The sequence below is a fragment of the Nyctereutes procyonoides genome, unplaced genomic scaffold (genome assembly GCF_905146905.1).
Source record: "Nyctereutes procyonoides isolate TBG_1078 unplaced genomic scaffold, NYPRO_anot_genome, whole genome shotgun sequence".
In the NCBI taxonomy this organism is placed as follows: Eukaryota; Metazoa; Chordata; class Mammalia; order Carnivora; family Canidae; genus Nyctereutes; species Nyctereutes procyonoides.
In genome coordinates, this window is record NW_026575048.1 from 34,749,194 (window position 1) to 34,765,984 (window position 16,791).

The 16,791-nt window shown below is 42.4% G+C and overlaps 1 protein-coding gene across 3 annotated transcripts; it reads right to left on the reverse strand.

Annotated features, from left to right (window-relative positions):
• Window positions 1-3,528: 3,528 nt before the first annotated feature.
• Window positions 3,529-13,618, reverse strand: LOC129510947 (zinc finger protein 2-like). 3 transcript variants are annotated; one of them, XM_055327325.1, is made up of 6 exons: window positions 13,549-13,618; window positions 10,692-11,050; window positions 8,935-9,019; window positions 7,646-7,772; window positions 5,843-5,956; window positions 3,529-4,608 (listed from the first exon to the last, which is right to left on the reverse strand). In XM_055327325.1, exons 3-6 carry the CDS (start codon window positions 8,965-8,967, stop codon window positions 3,551-3,553), a joined length of 1,332 nt encoding a protein of 443 aa, XP_055183300.1. In that variant the 5' UTR covers window positions 8,968-9,019; window positions 10,692-11,050; window positions 13,549-13,618; the 3' UTR covers window positions 3,529-3,550. The 3 variants fall into 3 exon arrangements, with proteins under 3 accessions (XP_055183300.1, XP_055183298.1, XP_055183299.1); XM_055327323.1 differs by having other exon boundaries at window positions 5,843-5,959; XM_055327324.1 differs by lacking the exon at window positions 13,549-13,618 and adding an exon at window positions 13,451-13,491 and having other exon boundaries at window positions 5,843-5,959.
• Between the last annotated feature and the right edge of the window lie 3,173 nt (window positions 13,619-16,791).

Sequence of the window (16,791 nt, forward strand, 5' to 3'; positions counted from 1 at the left end):
AGGCTCTACTTTAGAAATAATGTAGCCCTGAACACTACCAGCACATAAATTGGTGTTCCATAGTAGAGTGGAGTTGGAGCCCTTTAAGATAAAAATCCACTGGTCCCCAATGAGTCCCCATTGTCTCTTAAGGGTTTTCCTAAATTTAGTGAGGGTTTCTGTTTCCTCTAGTCTGTCTTCGTGTTTGCCACAACATCCCACCAAGAAAGCATCTTTAGGGACGCCTGGGTGGGTCAGCGGTATAGCACCTGCCTTCTGCCCAGGACGTGATCCAGGAGTCCCAGGATCAAGTCCCGCATCAGGCTCCCTGCATGGAACCTGCTTCTCCCTCTGCCTGTGTCTCTGCCCCTCTCTCTGTGTGTCTCTCATGAATAAATAAATAAAATCTTAAAAAAAAAAAAAAAGGAAAGCATCTTTGCATTCCTAAAGAAGCTACAGTGCCTTGAAAGGCCATTTACTTTGAGGTTGAAGTTGATAGGTGGAGAGATAAACAAGGAATCCATTAGTCATGGAAGAAAGCAAAACTGAAAACGTGAAGGTAGGATTTGGATGGCAAACACATGGAGGTCTCAAGGACATGAGATTCAACAGAAGAGAGAGGTGCTACAGGTCTCAAATAGGGAGAAAGGAAGGCATACTTGAGACAGGCAATCAAACTTGGAGTGAAATAAACAGCAAAGGCAATAAATTGGGCATGAGTATATGCCTAGTCAAATCATGTTTTACCTTTGGGCCTCTGCACATACCCTTAGTGCTTTGTTCCACCTCAGCTGCCTGAACCTATGAACCCATTCACATTTGACTGCACCATCTTCAATCAAAGCTGGGCAGTTAACTGCCTGGGAGTGGCAGTCTCTCCCCCTTGCTTGCCACAGGCCAAACAACTGCACAGCTCAAGTTTCTGGTTCCTTGCACCACTTCCAGGCTTGCTGAAGTGTCACACAATGGGCTGTGGGATTTGGCCTCCCTAAATGGCTGGATGAAGCAACCTGAAAGATTGAGGGAAACAGGAAGAACTTGATCAGATAAATTCCTTCTGCTTCTCTTTGTCCATCAACTCTAATAGGAATTTCATTTGGCTGTGAATACAGTGATTAAATAGATAAGGGTTTATTCTCTCATGCAAGATCAGAAATAGGCAGTCCAGAGCTGGTGTGGAATCTCCATAAGATCATCAAGGAATCAGAGGTCTTCTATTTTTCTCCTTTCCTATTCTTCAGGCACGGCTTAGATCCTCAAAGTCACCACAAAAAAAAAAAAAAAAAAAAAAATTCTCAAAGTCACAAAATGGCTGCTGGAATTCCAGCCACTAAATCCACATTCCAGGTAGAAAAGGGAAGGGCAAAGGCAAAAGGAGGTTTCTTAGCTGCCCCCCCCCTTTTTAAAGATTTTTTATTTATTCATGAGAGACACAGAGAGAGAGAGAAAGTGAAAAACAGAGGCAGAGACACAGACAGAGAGAGGGAGAAGCAGGCTCCATGCAGGAAGCCTGATGTGGGACTTGATCCCGGGTCTCCAGGATCACGCCCTGGACTGAAGGTGGCGCTAAACTGCTGAGCCACCAGGTCTGCCCTGGCCCTCCCTTTTAAGGCAACTTTCCAAAAGTCCTATTGAACAAATTCCAATTGTACCAACATATCATTTGCCTACTATTTGATGTATCAACATACTATATTGGCTTGACATTTGATATATCGGTATTTCATTAGCCTGACTAGCCATACCTCACTATAAGAGAGGCTGACCAATATAGTTGAGCACTCTGTTACTCAGAAGAGACTTGGATTTCTTACTAAGAAAGAAAAGAAGTATGACTACAAGTTAGGCAACTAATAGCTTCTGCCACAGTAAGCATTAGTCAATGCTTAGTCTCAACACTGGCTTTTGCAAGTAACTTAATCATGAGGTTCTTTAAATTGGATTAATAAGTTGAACTACTGATCCTGGGATATTTAGTCAATTGCCTCTTCTGCAGACTTTGCACAGGTTTCATATGCATGTGTGATGGAAAGGAAGCTATATCTTTACACGATACCTATGGCATGTTCGATAGGCTGGGCATCATACAAGGGGTCAGATCTTTGATCATCACAGGGACTGATTTTTTTTGTGGTCTCTGCTACAGGTCTGTACTCTAACTCCATTTTTCCTGCCCAAGGTTCCAGATTCCTGTCCATTAACAAGATAAAAGAAGAGTATGCCACGCTAATTCTCTACCTTCATCCATTGTAATACCAATATGGTACAAGAAATGAAAATAACTGTGCTTTAAAAAAAAAAAAAACACCTAGAAGTGAGGAACCTTTCTTCCTCCTCATCTAGGTACTCATGTTCTATAGGCTGCTTTGTGGAATTACTGCTTTATTACTGAAGGAATTCTCAAGATGTAGGTGTGAGGAAGCCAATCTATATCTCCTGTGTAGTTGTAGATAGGACAGTATGCATTTTGGTTTCACAGATACTGATGCTCTGGCAAGGAAGAGATCATGTCTAATAGGATGTGGTGGCCTGGCTCTCAGTTACATCCTCATGTCTGCTGCTTTTGCACCGAAGGATGACTACCCCTGGATGAGCTATGGTATTAACTTTGGCTTTGAGATATTTTTTGAGATAGATATAGCCCCATCTCCTGGTTCACTGTGGCTGACTTCTTCAGCCTGGAACCCACCCAGCTGTCGTGGCTACAGCTGGCTTGCATTTGGACTTTGAACTTTCAGTGTGAATATTTTTCCCTTCAACAGTTTTATGTGAAAACATATGAGAAAGGGAAGGTGTTGTGTTCACGGTATAGATGGAATGGCAGAGCCAGGATAAGGAATTTTAGTTATTAATGAGATTCAACAAATATAACACAAAAACGCAACCACTAACCTAGAAACAAGGGTAATAGGTTAGTCTACTAGAGGTCAAAGTTCAGGTTAGAGGGCAGAAGAGACAAAGCTCAGGGAAACTAAGGATCCTGAGTGAAGAACAGAGCATACCCAAACTAGGGCTCTAGAAACGTCCAAGAAGAGTGGATTGAGAGCTAATAGCACAATTATAGTGAAGGTATTTAGAGTCCTACATACATATTAGCTTCATGTTAATTTTCTTATTCAAGTTTCTAGTTCTAGAAAGTGCTTTTGATTGGGGACTCAAGTTCTTATGACTAGACAGGTATTCATTCATTGAGAAAATATGTAATAAGTGGCAGGCACCACACGGGGGACACAACAGTGGACAGATATGAAATAGTTCCTGTTCTTATTGTGCAATCTAGAAATAAAAAAATAATTATAAGTAAATAAATAAGTAAATAAATAAATACAAATATATGATGCTTATCTTAGGGTCCCCTTCAAACACTTACAAAACATATTGATTGAAGAGCTTCTGACCAATCTGGGGATCCTCGGAGTATTATATTAAGTATGAGGCATCCCAGGGGAAGTCTATGGCATGGTCCATTGAGACTATTTATTGAGACTCTAATACCAAATGGAGGCATGAGAATAAGCAGTAGTTAGAAGGTACTCAAACAAAAATCTTCATTATCTTGAGCAAAAGCATCTTAAGTCTCTATGGGAGTCCCTTGCTGGCCTGAAGCACCTCTATGATACTCTGAAGTCGGCCTGGCATAACGTCGCTGATGTTGGATGATAGAGGACTTGCAACTGAACACCTTCCCACACACACTGCATTCATAGGGCTTCTCCCCAGTGTGTACTCTCTGATGCTGTGTAAGTGGTCTCTTCTGAAGGAAGGCTTTCCCACATTCATTGCATTTATAGGGCTTGTCTCCATTATGAATTTTCTGATGCTGATTAAGGGATGAGCGGTCAAAGAAAACCTTCCCACACTCATTACATTCAAAAGGAGTCTCTCCTGTGTGGGCTCTCCGGTGGCGAATGAGGGAGGAGCGGTCAAACAGGGCTTTGCCACACCCCTTGCATTCATAAGGCCGCTCTCCAGTGTGAGTGAGCTTGTGACGAGCGAGGATGCTTTTCTGGGTAAAGGATTTCCCACATTCTGTACACTTATAAGGACTTTCTCCAGTATGAATTCTCTGATGGCGAGTAAAAGATGAGCGGACAAAGAAAGCCTTACCACATTCGTGACATTTAAAGGGCTTCTCTCCAGTATGAGTTCGCTGGTGTTCAGTAAGGGTCAGCCGGTCATAGAAAGTTTTCTCACATTCATTGCACTCAAAGGGACTCTTCCCAGTGTGAGACATCAGGTGTTTCTTAAGGCTACTCCTATAGCTGAAGGCTTTCCCACATTCTTGACAGTTATAGGGCTTCTCGCCAGTGTGTGTCCTTTGATGACGAGTGAGGGATAAGTGGTTATATAAGGTCTTCCCACATACAGTGCATTCAAAGTTTTTCCCCTTCTTGTTGGTTTTCTTGGCAGGAGTGGATCTTTGCGAGTCCTCCTCCTTGGGGGAGGATCTCTTCAAAGTCTTCCCTGAAAGATGTTCTTTCCTGGTGCCCTTGAGGTTTTCTGGGCCAAGTACAGGAACCAGAGGACCACCTTTTCTGAGTTTTTCCGTTAATATCTTTTGTGACTTTGCTTTTTTAGAAACATCCTGCCTTTGAGTTGAGTTCTGGCTCTCAAGTCTAGCATTCTGGTCTAAAACAAATAGAAATTACAGATATAACTGGGTCTTAATGTGAGCAAAAAAGAGAACATTATCTGTGTTAAGAATAGAATGAATACAAGATCCTGCCTGGTTTATTGGTAACCCCTCGAAAGAAAAACATCACAGAAAAATGGCAGAGTAACAGAGAAGAGAAGTGGAAGGTGCGCACTTAGGCCACTAAACAAGTTTTCGTTATTCATTATTAGATGTTTATTAGGTGCCTACAAAGTGCTAGGCACAGAAGTCTCTGGGACTCTACTGAACAAGAGAGACATGGTTCCTGCCCCCATGATGCTTATATTCTACACGACAGAAGACAAAGAGTAAACAAACAAAATATAGATGGTGGTAAGTCCAGTGAATGGAAGTTGCAGTGGGGTCTTCTTTAGAGGGAAAACTCAAGAATGGACATCTAGAAGTGTCATTTAAGCTGAGCTCTGAGAGATATGTTAACCATGCAAACAGCCAAAAGAAGAGCATTTCAGGGAAGGAGACATGCAGAAAAACAGGAGATACACAAAGAAATGATTAGGCAGTTTATTACATGTCAATGAGTTTAAACAGCAGAGAGTTTAAGTAGGAAGACCTGCCAGGACCTGAGAAAGTAAGCTGTAAATGACAATGATTTTTAAAGGAAGAGGAAAGAGATATGGTAAAAGGTAACTAGGAAAGATTAAAAAGTGTTATCAGAGTTAAATACAAATAAGGTTCTCAACCCTCTGTCTTACTTCCCCCAACGAAAACCTCCAACAGGTAGGATCTTGCTACCTGTTCATTCATCTGACAAATACCTGAGGATGTGCTATGTACCAGGTACTGTTCTAAACATTGGGGATCCAGTAGTAAACAACATAAAACCTCTGATGGAGTTTACATTTTAATCAGGGTAGGTATGGACAAACAAAATAAAGAAGTAAAAATATAGTATGTTAGGAAGACAGCCCTGAGAAGAGAGCTAGGTAGCACAGGGCTGGGGAGGAGGAAAGAGGTGGAGAGAGTTCAATTTACAGACAGGGTTGTCAGGGCAGGCCTGACTGAAAAGACAGCATATTTGAGCAAAAACCTGAAAAAGGTGACAAGAAAGCCACGTGGCTATCTGGGCATAAGTTCTCCAGACCAAGGCCCAGTACGGCAGTGACCATCTCCACAGGCCTATGACCATCCCAAGGTGTGGTCTCTAAGTGAACTGTCCAGCAAAATCCCATCTGCCTAGTTCACACATACCTAGAAAAGTGTTTGCTGGGACTTCTCTTTCTTCATCTTCCTGAAAATCAAAATTCCATGGCTCGTCACCTCTCTTCAACTGGAAAATCACATCAGGTTTAGGAACTAGAAGTCCTGCTCCCAAAGGACAAAATGAGAAATGGCTGTTTGGGATAGAAATTCACAACCCTCCCAGGGTGTAATAAAATCCCCTTTCTCTCTAGGGAGGAAGATGGAAGTATCCAAAAAACATATGCTCATTTCTAACAGAATATGCTAATTCTCCTTCTCTGAAGGGAAGTCAAAACTGACTTTCTAGAAAATCCAAATTAGATCTATTGAAGTAGTTCATGAATTCTTCTCTGATCTAGGAACCTCCTCAAATGGAACTAGTGTTCTTGTGAGTTGAAGGAAAATTCTTAGCTTAGAGAAGTGAAATATGGAGAAGGTTCTGCATCTCAAGGGATGAAGGTGAAGAAGCTACCCCATTTTCTTTTGTGGTTTTTAAAAATAATAATAGATTTGTATCCCTTAATTATACTTCTGTGCAATTATACTGAATTTGATGCAACTATAAATCAAACTGGAACAGTTTAAGAAATATTATTCAATTTAGATGCAGTTAATATTAAACATTTAAAACTGAAAACATTAATAATTTTTTAGAAATCTTTAAAAAGATAAATTATAATACCTTTGGCTTTTAATGATTTAAAGTGTGATATTTATTTTAAAAAAATATTTATTTATTTATTCATGAGAGACACAGAGAAGGGGCGGAGACATAGGCAGAGGAAGAAGGCTTCCTATGGGGAGCCCAATGTGGTACTTGATCCCAGAACCCCGGCCTCACACCCTGAGCCAAAGGCAGATGCTCAACCACTGAGCTACCCAGGCATCCCTAAAGTAGTGTCATTTATAAATGTCATATATAAATAAATTTATATAATAATATAAATTTTCTATATTTAGTTTTTAAATGCATTATTAAATGTTTAAGACATACAAAAGGCATAAAGACTCAAATATCTACAAACCACCATCTGACTTAAAAAATAAACATTAACAGTAAATTGAAGCCCCTCCCTAATCCCCTCCCTTTTCCCCCCATGAGGTAACCATTATACTAAATTTGGTGTTCATCACTGTGTTTTTAAAAATGTCTCCTTCTTTGTAGTTTTCCAGACTTTTTCTATGCATACAGATATACATTGTAAATGTACTTAGGTTCCAATCATTTCATATCCTGCTTTTATTATTTAATAATATATCATTAGTATCTTTCTAACTCTATAAATATCATTCATGGTCAAGGCCCATACTATACTGTAGTCCACTATGGATATATAATGATTCATTTACCTAGATAACTATTACCAAGTGCCTGCGTTGTTTCCATTGTTGCACAATTTTATTTTTATTTTTATTTATTTATTTTTTTTTGTTTCACAATTTTAGATAAAAACAGAGAAACATTTATCTAATTTTGTCTTATGGCAATTCCCAGGAAAGGGGCATTTTCCATTTTATATAATAAAAATTTTTGCTTAAAGTTAGGGTCTCAGACCAAATTTCACTTATCCTACAGACTCTATCCAGATCAAAATGGCCATTTACTGAGTGTTGACAGTCATTAATTAAATACAAACAATAAAAGGCAAATGAACTCACAAACTTTTCATACCCTTCCTGGGGATCTATCCAAAGGTGTACAAGTCTGCCCCCATAAGAAAAGAAGGGCCATCTTCTTTACACACACACACACACACACACACACACACACACAATGGCAGATTCTGAGTAACTGCAGAAAGTCATGCTTACCCAAAGAAACAAAATCCTGATAGTTCTCCAGCATCACTTCCCTGTAAAGAGCCCTCTGAGCAGGGACCAGTTGCTTCCACTCATCCTTTGAAAACTTCACAGCCACATCCTTAAATTTAAGAGACTTCTGAAAAGACAAACATGTTCTTACTCATCTATATGTCTTCTTTTATGTCTCACCAAGGAAGACAAAAGAATACAGCACCAGAAGACACATGGAATAGAAAAGAAATGGTTTTAATGATGTAAGGGCACTGGATATTTTACATAAGAGGTACAGGTCCTAGGGGCACCTGAGTGGCTCAGTCAGTTAGGTGTCTGGCTCTTGATCTCATCTCAGGTCTTGATCTCAGGATTATGAGTTCAAGCCCCATGTTGGGCTGCACACTGGGTGTGGAGACTAATTAAAAAAAAAAAAAAAGATGAGGTACCTGGGTGGCTCAGTCAGTTAGAGTCTGCCTTAGGCTCAGGTCATGATCTCTGGGTCCTGGGATTAGAGCCCAAGTCAGGCTCCCTGCTCAGCAGGGAGCCTGCTTCTTTCTCTCCCTCTGCCCTCCCCACGGCTTGTGATTATTTTTTTTTCCTCTCTCTCTCTCAAATAAACAAAATCTTAAAAAAATAAAAATAAAAAGAACTATAGGTCTGTGACCTGAGGCATGAAACTCTTGGTGATGACCTCATGTCATCGTATCCATGGCAGAGCTTCTAAAATTCAGGGATACTGTTTTTTTGCCTCAAATTTTTTTTAATTATATGCCTCAATTTTTTTAAATTATAAAATTAAAGAATTAGATTATCTTTAAATTCCCTTCCTGCTCTAATATTCATGGATCCATGAGATCTCAGCCTGAACAACTGATCCTTAAGTCAAGGGAAGATCTCTGATAAGTATATGAGGAGCAGAAGATACATTTAACAACTAAAACTGGAGAAAAAAGATAAAAAATATGGTATCCCTTTGAAAAGAATAGAATATACCAGACTAGATGATTCAGAATTTTTATATTCTCATGAAAGTTCTCTAAGCACTCCCTGAGCTCATTGCTAAGGGCATAGCTGCCCCAATCCTCTGCTCCCCAATCATTACAAAACACATGATGAGGCTGGTCACCAAGGCTTTATGAAAGGCCATTCAGAAGATCCCTACAGTTGTGTTGTATGGTGAGAAAGAAGAGAATCTGAAGATAGAAAAAGTACTAGTCATCTCTACAGAGCCCAACTTCTACCATAACAGGACCAATCTCCAAGGATGGCAAAGAAGCTCTGGACTGAGGAGAAGGCCAACTCACCTGCCATCTGGCTGTTACGGGCACAGCTGCCATTCTCTCCTCTTCTATATTCTCTTGGAAAAGGCCCAGGCCAGAGTTGGCTAAGCTAGAGAAGGAAACATAAAAGAGACCAATCCCATTTTGTAGTTGTCTGACCCAGACTAAAAATCTCTACATATTGGGGGATCCCTGGGTGGCTCTGCGGTTTGGTGCCTGCCTTTGGCCCAGGGCGTGATCCTGGAGTCCCGGGATCGAGTCCCACATCGGGCTCCCTGCATGGAGCCTGTTTCTCCCTCTGCCTGTATCTCTGCCTCTCTCTCTCTCTCTCTCTGTCTGTGTGTGTGTCTCTCATGAATAAATAAATAAAATCTGGGGGGATCCCTGGGTGGCGCAGTGGTTTGGCGCCTGCCTTTGGCCCAGGGCGCGATCCTGGAGACCCGGGATCGAATCCCACGTCGGGCTCCCGGTGATGGAGCCTGCTTCTCCCTCTGCCTGTGTCTCTGCCTCTCTCTCTCTCACTGTGTGCCTATCATAAATAAATTAAAAAATAAATAAATAATAAATAAATAAATAAATAAATAAATAAATAAAATCTTTAAAAAAAAAACTTCTACATATCAATTAGGTATGAAACAGCCCTCACTCTCAATACTCTACAAAGAGCAAAGCAAGTCTAGAAGTAAATTCACCCTTTCCCAGGGCATGAAAATTATGGATATTGCCACAACTCTGTTCTTGAGTTAGCAGCTTCCTGGGAACAGAACCCACATCAGAAACCTAATAAAAAATCAAATAGTTTACAATGAAGTTGATTTTTACCCCATTTAATAAATCTATAAGGATTGTGTTCTGTAGTATTTTGACATAAATAAGCCATTTAATAAATAACTCAATTTGACTTTCAAATTCAAGATGACCAGGAGATTGTTTATACTAACATTTTTTTGTAAGGCTACTATGAAGCCTATACGAGCAGGAATAAAAAAGTAAAAGCAAATTACTGTATTACTGTATTAGTCAAGTTTTATTTAGTTCTAAGGATGAGAAATACTTTCAAGACAGCTCTGGTGTTATTTTTAGGTTACAAGGGGCATTATAAGGATACTATAATTAAACAGCATCTAGGACTCATGACATTTGTGGCCCCTACCAGGATCTAAAGAACACTGGCTTCCTGTCCTAACTCCTTCCTGATTGCCAAAGGTCCCAAGTACAGGTTCAATAAAGTGACTGAATCTCATTCAACCCAGAAACGGAGTCAGACACCAGATGCTAGAAATTCCAGCCAGTTTATTTAGGTTCATTTTGTTGTTGTTGTTGTTGTTGTTAGAGCCATTTTTTAGTTTATTTATTTATTTCCACATCAATATGGGGCCTGAACTCACAACCCTACACTCAAGAGTTGTACATTCTTCCAACTGAGCCAAGCACCCCTGTCAGTCATTTTTTTGTTTCTACAGAACTAGGAGGCTATGCACAGAACGACACCCAGCTATTCAATGGTGAGTCCATGTCTGAATACATTTGCTTCTCTAGCAAGAGAAAAAGGGCAGCAGGATCAACCAGGATGGCCTGATTGACCACTGCCCCTACAGCACTGGCTGGCATCACAGAAGACCATGGGAAATAAAGGATTAGCTAGAGAGCTAGGGTGTCCAAGAGGGTATTATCACCGGCAGAGGCAGACAGGCCCCACCCAAATTTTGGTTCCAATACTGAGAATGATGATGCCATACACACAAACACAGACCAAGTGTATGAAAGGGTTTATTACTTACATAACTGAGGTCTCTTGGAGAGATCAGGGCAAGCCCCTTAAGCAGGTCCCAAATGGCTTGAGTGAGGAAAGGAGACTGGGTTTTTATTGTGGTTAGGGCCAGAATGAGCATTCCCACATGCCCACAGGAAGGGGTCTGTGTGATGTGAATCTCTTGCCAATGCCCAGGAAGAGAGCATTCAGGCTTCCTTATCAGCTTGTCCAGGTGTGGGACACAAGGGGAAAAAGCTGTCAGCACTCAAATATCAGAAAGTGAAGGCAGACTCCACAGAGTAACTATACATCTGGAATAGGATGAAGAGTCTCTAGTCGTACTCATCTCTGGGCCTGATAGGGAGACAATCTGTGATATAACAGTACCTGGAAGACATAAGAGGTAATAATATTCTCATGAGAAAGATTCCTTCATCTAACAGAAGTTTTATTCAGAGAAGTCTGAAAAACCCTTCCAGGAGAGGAGCCAGGAACAATCGTCTCCCCAAGGTTGCCAACGGAGAATGCTAGAACAGCATCCTGTCAGGGTTTTATTACAAAGGCTGTTGCAAGATGGAGTCAGTACCACTAGGGAGCGCAGAAGAGTAGAAAAAGAAAGAGGGTAAAGGGACCTATCAGTGCTCGTCTGAGGCTGATCTATGTAATACAATCCACACAATCCAGTAGGATAAGTCACATTTGGCACCATCTTCTGGATTCTAATTATGGTTGTGATCCACTACCAATTAGATTTTATTATTTTCATTAATAGACTTGTATACTCTGCTGGATACTGAAGGATAATGATGGTCCTGCACATCTTTCTCTCTTGCTCTTAAGATCTCTACATAGAGAACCTGGATGTGCCACAGTGGACATTTAGAATGGCCAATAGCAAGATTATGCTTATAATTTCTATGTATGCAGGCCATCTGACATGTGCTAGGAGGTGACCACAAAGGAGAATGGTGCTAGAACAAAGGGTGCTCTCTAAAGCCATCAAGGGCTAGATGGGTCTTATATCTCTTCATCCCCCAAGAGAATGTTTTTAGAACATTCTCCTCTGTACAGAGAAGGTTCAATGAGGTCTTCAACTCCCAGCCCTCCAGGGCTTATGGATCTCACACCCACAATTAACTGGCCAATGCTTCTGTGTCTCCTGCTTAGAATTCTCAAGACCATATTGGTTGCTAGTCATTGAGAGATCAATGACCTTAGATCACGTTTCCACCTCTTGCCCACTCAGCCATTTCCAAGGAGCACAAAGGAGAGTAGTTCTTAGAGAAGGAATATGTAGTCATATTTCAAGGTGAGTGACAGGCAACAAGCTGCAGCTATTGTTCTGTTTCTTGAACTCTGCCAACACTTCACACTTTTCAAGGAAATTGCTTTACCCACATCCATACAATAATAACTGACTCTATTTCCTGGCCTAAACTGATGGGCATCTGAACCAACTGATGGGCATCCTTCCCATGAAATTTTGGAAGTGGAACCAAGAAAAAAAAGTCCATCTCTTCTCATGAGGCTCCACTTGAGGGCATGAAAACTTGGGAGACCTCGAGAGTCACATTTTGTCATACAATCTGAGAGCCGAAAAAGCCAGTCACCAGTGACAGGGAAATATAAAACTTAAATACATACAGAAGCAGAAGCAAGGGATTAAGAGAGAGTCTTGAATTTGTTCCGTCCCCAGTTCCAGTTTACACACCTGTAGTCTTTTCTTTGGGGGCTCTGTGACCTAACCAAGTATCCTCAAAATGAATCCCCCTCATACTAGTTTGTGCGGGGCTTTGGTAATTTGCAACCCAAGAAGACCTAAGACAGGTAGCAAAGGCAAGCTTCCATCTTCCTCACCTGAGGTTTCATTGTTCATGTTCTGCTACCAGACCTCACCTCTTAAGTGCTCTTTGGAGTCCTGGGAGTATAGAGCAGACAGGGCATCCTATATGACTCAGAACCAAAAGGGGATATTAACCTTAAGATGCCCACCAATGTCATTAAAATAAGCTAAGGATGTTTCCAGCCAAGCCTAGAAACTCTTTTCCAATCTACAACCAAATGGACCCACATCATCAAACAAAGAGTCGGGGTCTTTATCTTCTTTGAACTCTCAGATTTCTGATTCAATCACCCAGTATATAAGTATCTTTGTATCTTTATCCTTCCAAGTAGGCGGTAAATCTTGGGAATCAAATCTTGCTTTCTTCAAACTAAGAAAGCTACTTCCATAAAGTACTCAAGAAATATCTGATTAATTGAAATACCAAGTTTTGCACGAAGTCTGGTTGGTGTTGGGAAGCAGTACTCAGAAGAGGGAGCGCCGCTGGGCAGCTCCAACAAGCCTGGTGGAAGAGGTTGAAACCCCTGGACCTGGCCCAGGGAACAGAGAAATGAGCCAATGAGTGCAGTTTTCAGCCAATGAATGCAGGTTTCAGCGGGGTCAGTTCAATCCTGCTGTACTGATCCCCTAGCCCGGGTAAGCAGGGGAAGGACCGCACGGCTTCGCAAGGAAGGAGAGGGGAGGAAATGCGCCATTCTGCCGGGGAACACGCCCTGCGGAGCGCGGCCCTGCGCACCCCAGAGCACGTCATTTCACGCTCCGGGACCAGGCTACCGACATCTCACTTCACCTCGCAGCCACGTCATCACCCAGAGTCCCGCAGGGAATGCAGCGGGCGCCTCCATCCTGCCCCGCAGGAGGTCGGATCAAGGTCAAGGATACCGGATAGTTCGGGGCGGAGCCAGGGATAGTTCGAAACACCCCCATTTCGATTCCACCCTCACCTCACTGCGCCTCGCATCCCTCCTTCCTTGTCTGCCCTTCCTTCAACACCTCCCTCCCTCGGCCGCCGCTCTCACCACGCCCGACCCGTGGTCCTCACCTTGGGTGCCAGCCGGCTCGCAGCGGCCCCACAAGGCGCAAGGACCACAGAGCGCCTGCGCGAAGTGCCCTCGGAAACTACGACTCCCAGAAGGCCGCGGGCGCAGCGGAAACCCTGAGGCCCAGCCCCTTCTCGGAGGTCCCGCCCCCTGAGGTACCAATCCGGTTCTTGAATGCGTCGTTCAAAAGGTGGTAGCGATCGCTTCTCGGCCTTTTGGCTAAGATCAAGTGCAAAAGGGCTAGGAGACGTTTGTAGTAAGGAGGAAGGGAGGGCAGCCCGGGTGGCCCAGAGGTTTAGCGCCGCCTCCGGCCCAGGGTGTGATCCTGGAGACCCGGGGTCGAGTCCCACGTCGGAGTCCCTGCGTGGAGCTCTGCCTGTGCCTCTCGGGAATAAGTCGATTAAGGAATTTTTTTTTCTTTTTTTAAATGAAGGGAAGCAGAGGAGTGAAGAACCAAAGCTGTCTCCTGGGCCTATTCACCTGCCCTAGGCCGACTCCCTACTGCGGGTCCCTCTCTTCTTAGGCAGCTTTCTATCTAGTTCAGCCTGTGCTCCTCAGGCATCTGCTACTTCATCTTCTCCCTCACTTACCGTATTTGCCCGTAATTAGGTATACAAATTTGCCTTTTTAAAAAAATGTCCATTCTACTGCCCTTTCCAATTATAACAATAAACAAGGGCTACACTTGGGCTTTGCAATTATATCAGTTAATATTTCTTCATGCCTGACACCATAGTCACGGGGAGTTTGATGACGGCATAGAGGTCAACCTGTTTCTCCTGGGGGAGCTTTTTTGGAGGATATTTGGACTACCTTCCGAGTCGCAGTGTCTTGGGCCATCAGAATGTAGATGCCACCTTTTTGTGTGTGTGTGACTGTGGGCGCCTTTCAGCACTGCTTTATTAGCCTCAGCCTCCAAAAGCCTTTGCTTTGGCTTCTGCTTCAGGAGGAGCAAAGTTTTCCTCCTTTGCCTTCCATGTAGTCTTCGTGAAAAGGCTAATGACCTCTTGACCACTTGGCGACATTGAATGGTTTTTATTCTATTTCTTCAAAGTCTTTCCTTTGACCCTGTTCTCACCTAATGTTTCTCTTACCTCCCTGTCTTCTATTCATTCTCCTTTTATGGGCTCTTCCTCTCTTCATTCCTGTTAAATCTCAGTGTTCTTCAAGGACCTATCCTAGATCCTAGTCTCTTCCTACACACACCTTCATAAGCTATTTCCCACCACTCCTATGGTTTCAGATATCATCCATATATCTGAGATCACTCTTCAGCTTCAGTCTGCCTACAGAACATTCTGGATATTTCAGATATGTATGTCTGGATATTTCACAAGCATTTCAAGCTCAATTTCAAATGAGCTCACTCTCTACCCTCATACCAAACACCTTGGGTGCACTACCTTATATTCTCTTGGCCTAAATTTTACCTCAGCCATCTTTTGCACAAACGTAATCAGATAAGCCCTTGCTTCAGTTGTACCCCATACTTGTCACTTTCCTCCCTAGTGTTAGTCTTTGATTACGCCACAGGGAATGACTACAGAAACCCTTGGTGTTCATGCAGCAACACTTAACCAACGGGGGATGGGAGCCAGTAGACAAATGCTCCCCACTTCAAAGCAGACAATTCTGATGCTTATTCAACAAGACTCCCCAGGTCCCAGTGGGATTGAGCCTCAGTTGCCCAAGGCAGTGACCAACTTGATTACATATTGTTTCTTGGCTTTTACTCCTTCTCTTTTTAACAGATACTGTCATTAGTGTAATGAGTAACTTCAGTATTTTAATTATTTAAATCTTGCTTTATCAAATTATGGTATAATGCAAACAAAATAAATATCTCAGTGGCAGACCAATAAAAGTAAATTGCTAGTATGTTCAGTGAAGTTAAATTTACACTGCTATGGGTGGATCAACTTAATGGGTATAGAAAAGAGGGGATCCCTGGGTGGCGCAGCGGTTTGGCGCCTGCCTTTGGCCCGGGGCGCGATCCTGGAGACCCGGGATCGAATCCCACGTCGGGCTCCCGGTGCGTGGAGCCTGCTTCTCCCTCTGCCTGTGTCTCTGCCTCTCTCTCTCACACTGTGTACCTATCATAAATAAATAAAAATTAAAAAAGAAAAAAAAAAAAGAAAAGAATGTGTTAACTAGATCAGTGGCTACATATCAAAGAGCACTTTATAGCTATCTTCCAAAATAGAAACAAGGCAAAGCACAGAACTAGCCACAGTGACTTCACTACATTAGGTCTTCTGTAATATCAGAGATAGTTAACTTCTAGTATCTAGCTTTTTTTTTTTTTTTTTAGTATCTAGCTTTTTGACTAGCAAATCAAGGAACTGGAAAGGAAATGGTGGGATGAATCACTCCCAGGTCCTCCAACTTTATCATCATGGCTATAATTTTCCTCACTGTTTTATATTGACAATTTTGGAGTGGTGGGGGAGCTCCAGTGATTTCTACTGGGTACGTCTATTGCCAGCACCCATTCATGCTTTGCCATTCTAATAGAACATCCCCCTCCCTCCAGATCATAATGGATTCTAATATCCTGCTGAGAAAAAGGTGAAATGATCACACAAAGTATCTTATTTTTCACTAACTGGCAAACCTAGGTATTTCCTCCTCCATATCCGGATTGGGTTGTTAGAGGTTCCTAAGTAAAATCTCTTCCCCAATTGAGATAACAAAAGATCCAACTCGGAACAAAGGAGTCAGGTACACTGAGATCAAAGCAGCTGTTTTGAGATCTGTTAAAAATGTGTCTGAGGGATGGTAACAAGAGACTTCCAGGACTTGGATCCCACTTGACCTACTGAAAGCAGAAGACTGCCTTCTACAGGTGCAGCGTGCTTGCCACATGGACAGAAGCAAGCATTCCTCCAACATCTCCAATGATCAGAATAACCCCTTTATCTTTTCCCTCTAAAATCTCCTGATGGCTATCCAAATCTGTGTTTGATTCAGTATCCTCTGGCCACAGGTGGCTACTGAGCACTTGAAATGTGGCTAGTCTGAATTTGAGATATGCTCTAAATACAAAGTGGTTGAAGATTTAGTTTTTTAAAAAAGGATGTAGGGGGGTGTCTGGATGGCTCAGTGGTTGAGCATCTGCCTTTGGCTGGTCTCGATCCTGGGGTCCTGGATTGAGTCCCACATTGGGCTCCCCACAGGGAGCCTGCTTCTTGCTCTGCCTATGTCTCTGCCTGTGTGTTTCTCATGAATAAATAAAATTTAAAAAA

Bases quoted from the DNA above. Each gene is read 5' to 3' on its own strand.
- LOC129510947 (XM_055327323.1), bottom strand. From the start codon at position 8,967: ATGGCAGCTGTGCCCGTAACAGCCAGATGGCAG. The intron at 7,773-8,934 runs GTGAGTTGGCCT...TTGTCTTTTCAG, and splicing joins CCGTAACAGCCAGATGGCAG to AAGTCTCTTAAATTTAAGGA. The intron at 5,960-7,645 runs GTAAGCATGACT...GTCCTTTGGGAG, and splicing joins TCAGGATTTTGTTTCTTTGG to CAGGACTTCTAGTTCCTAAA.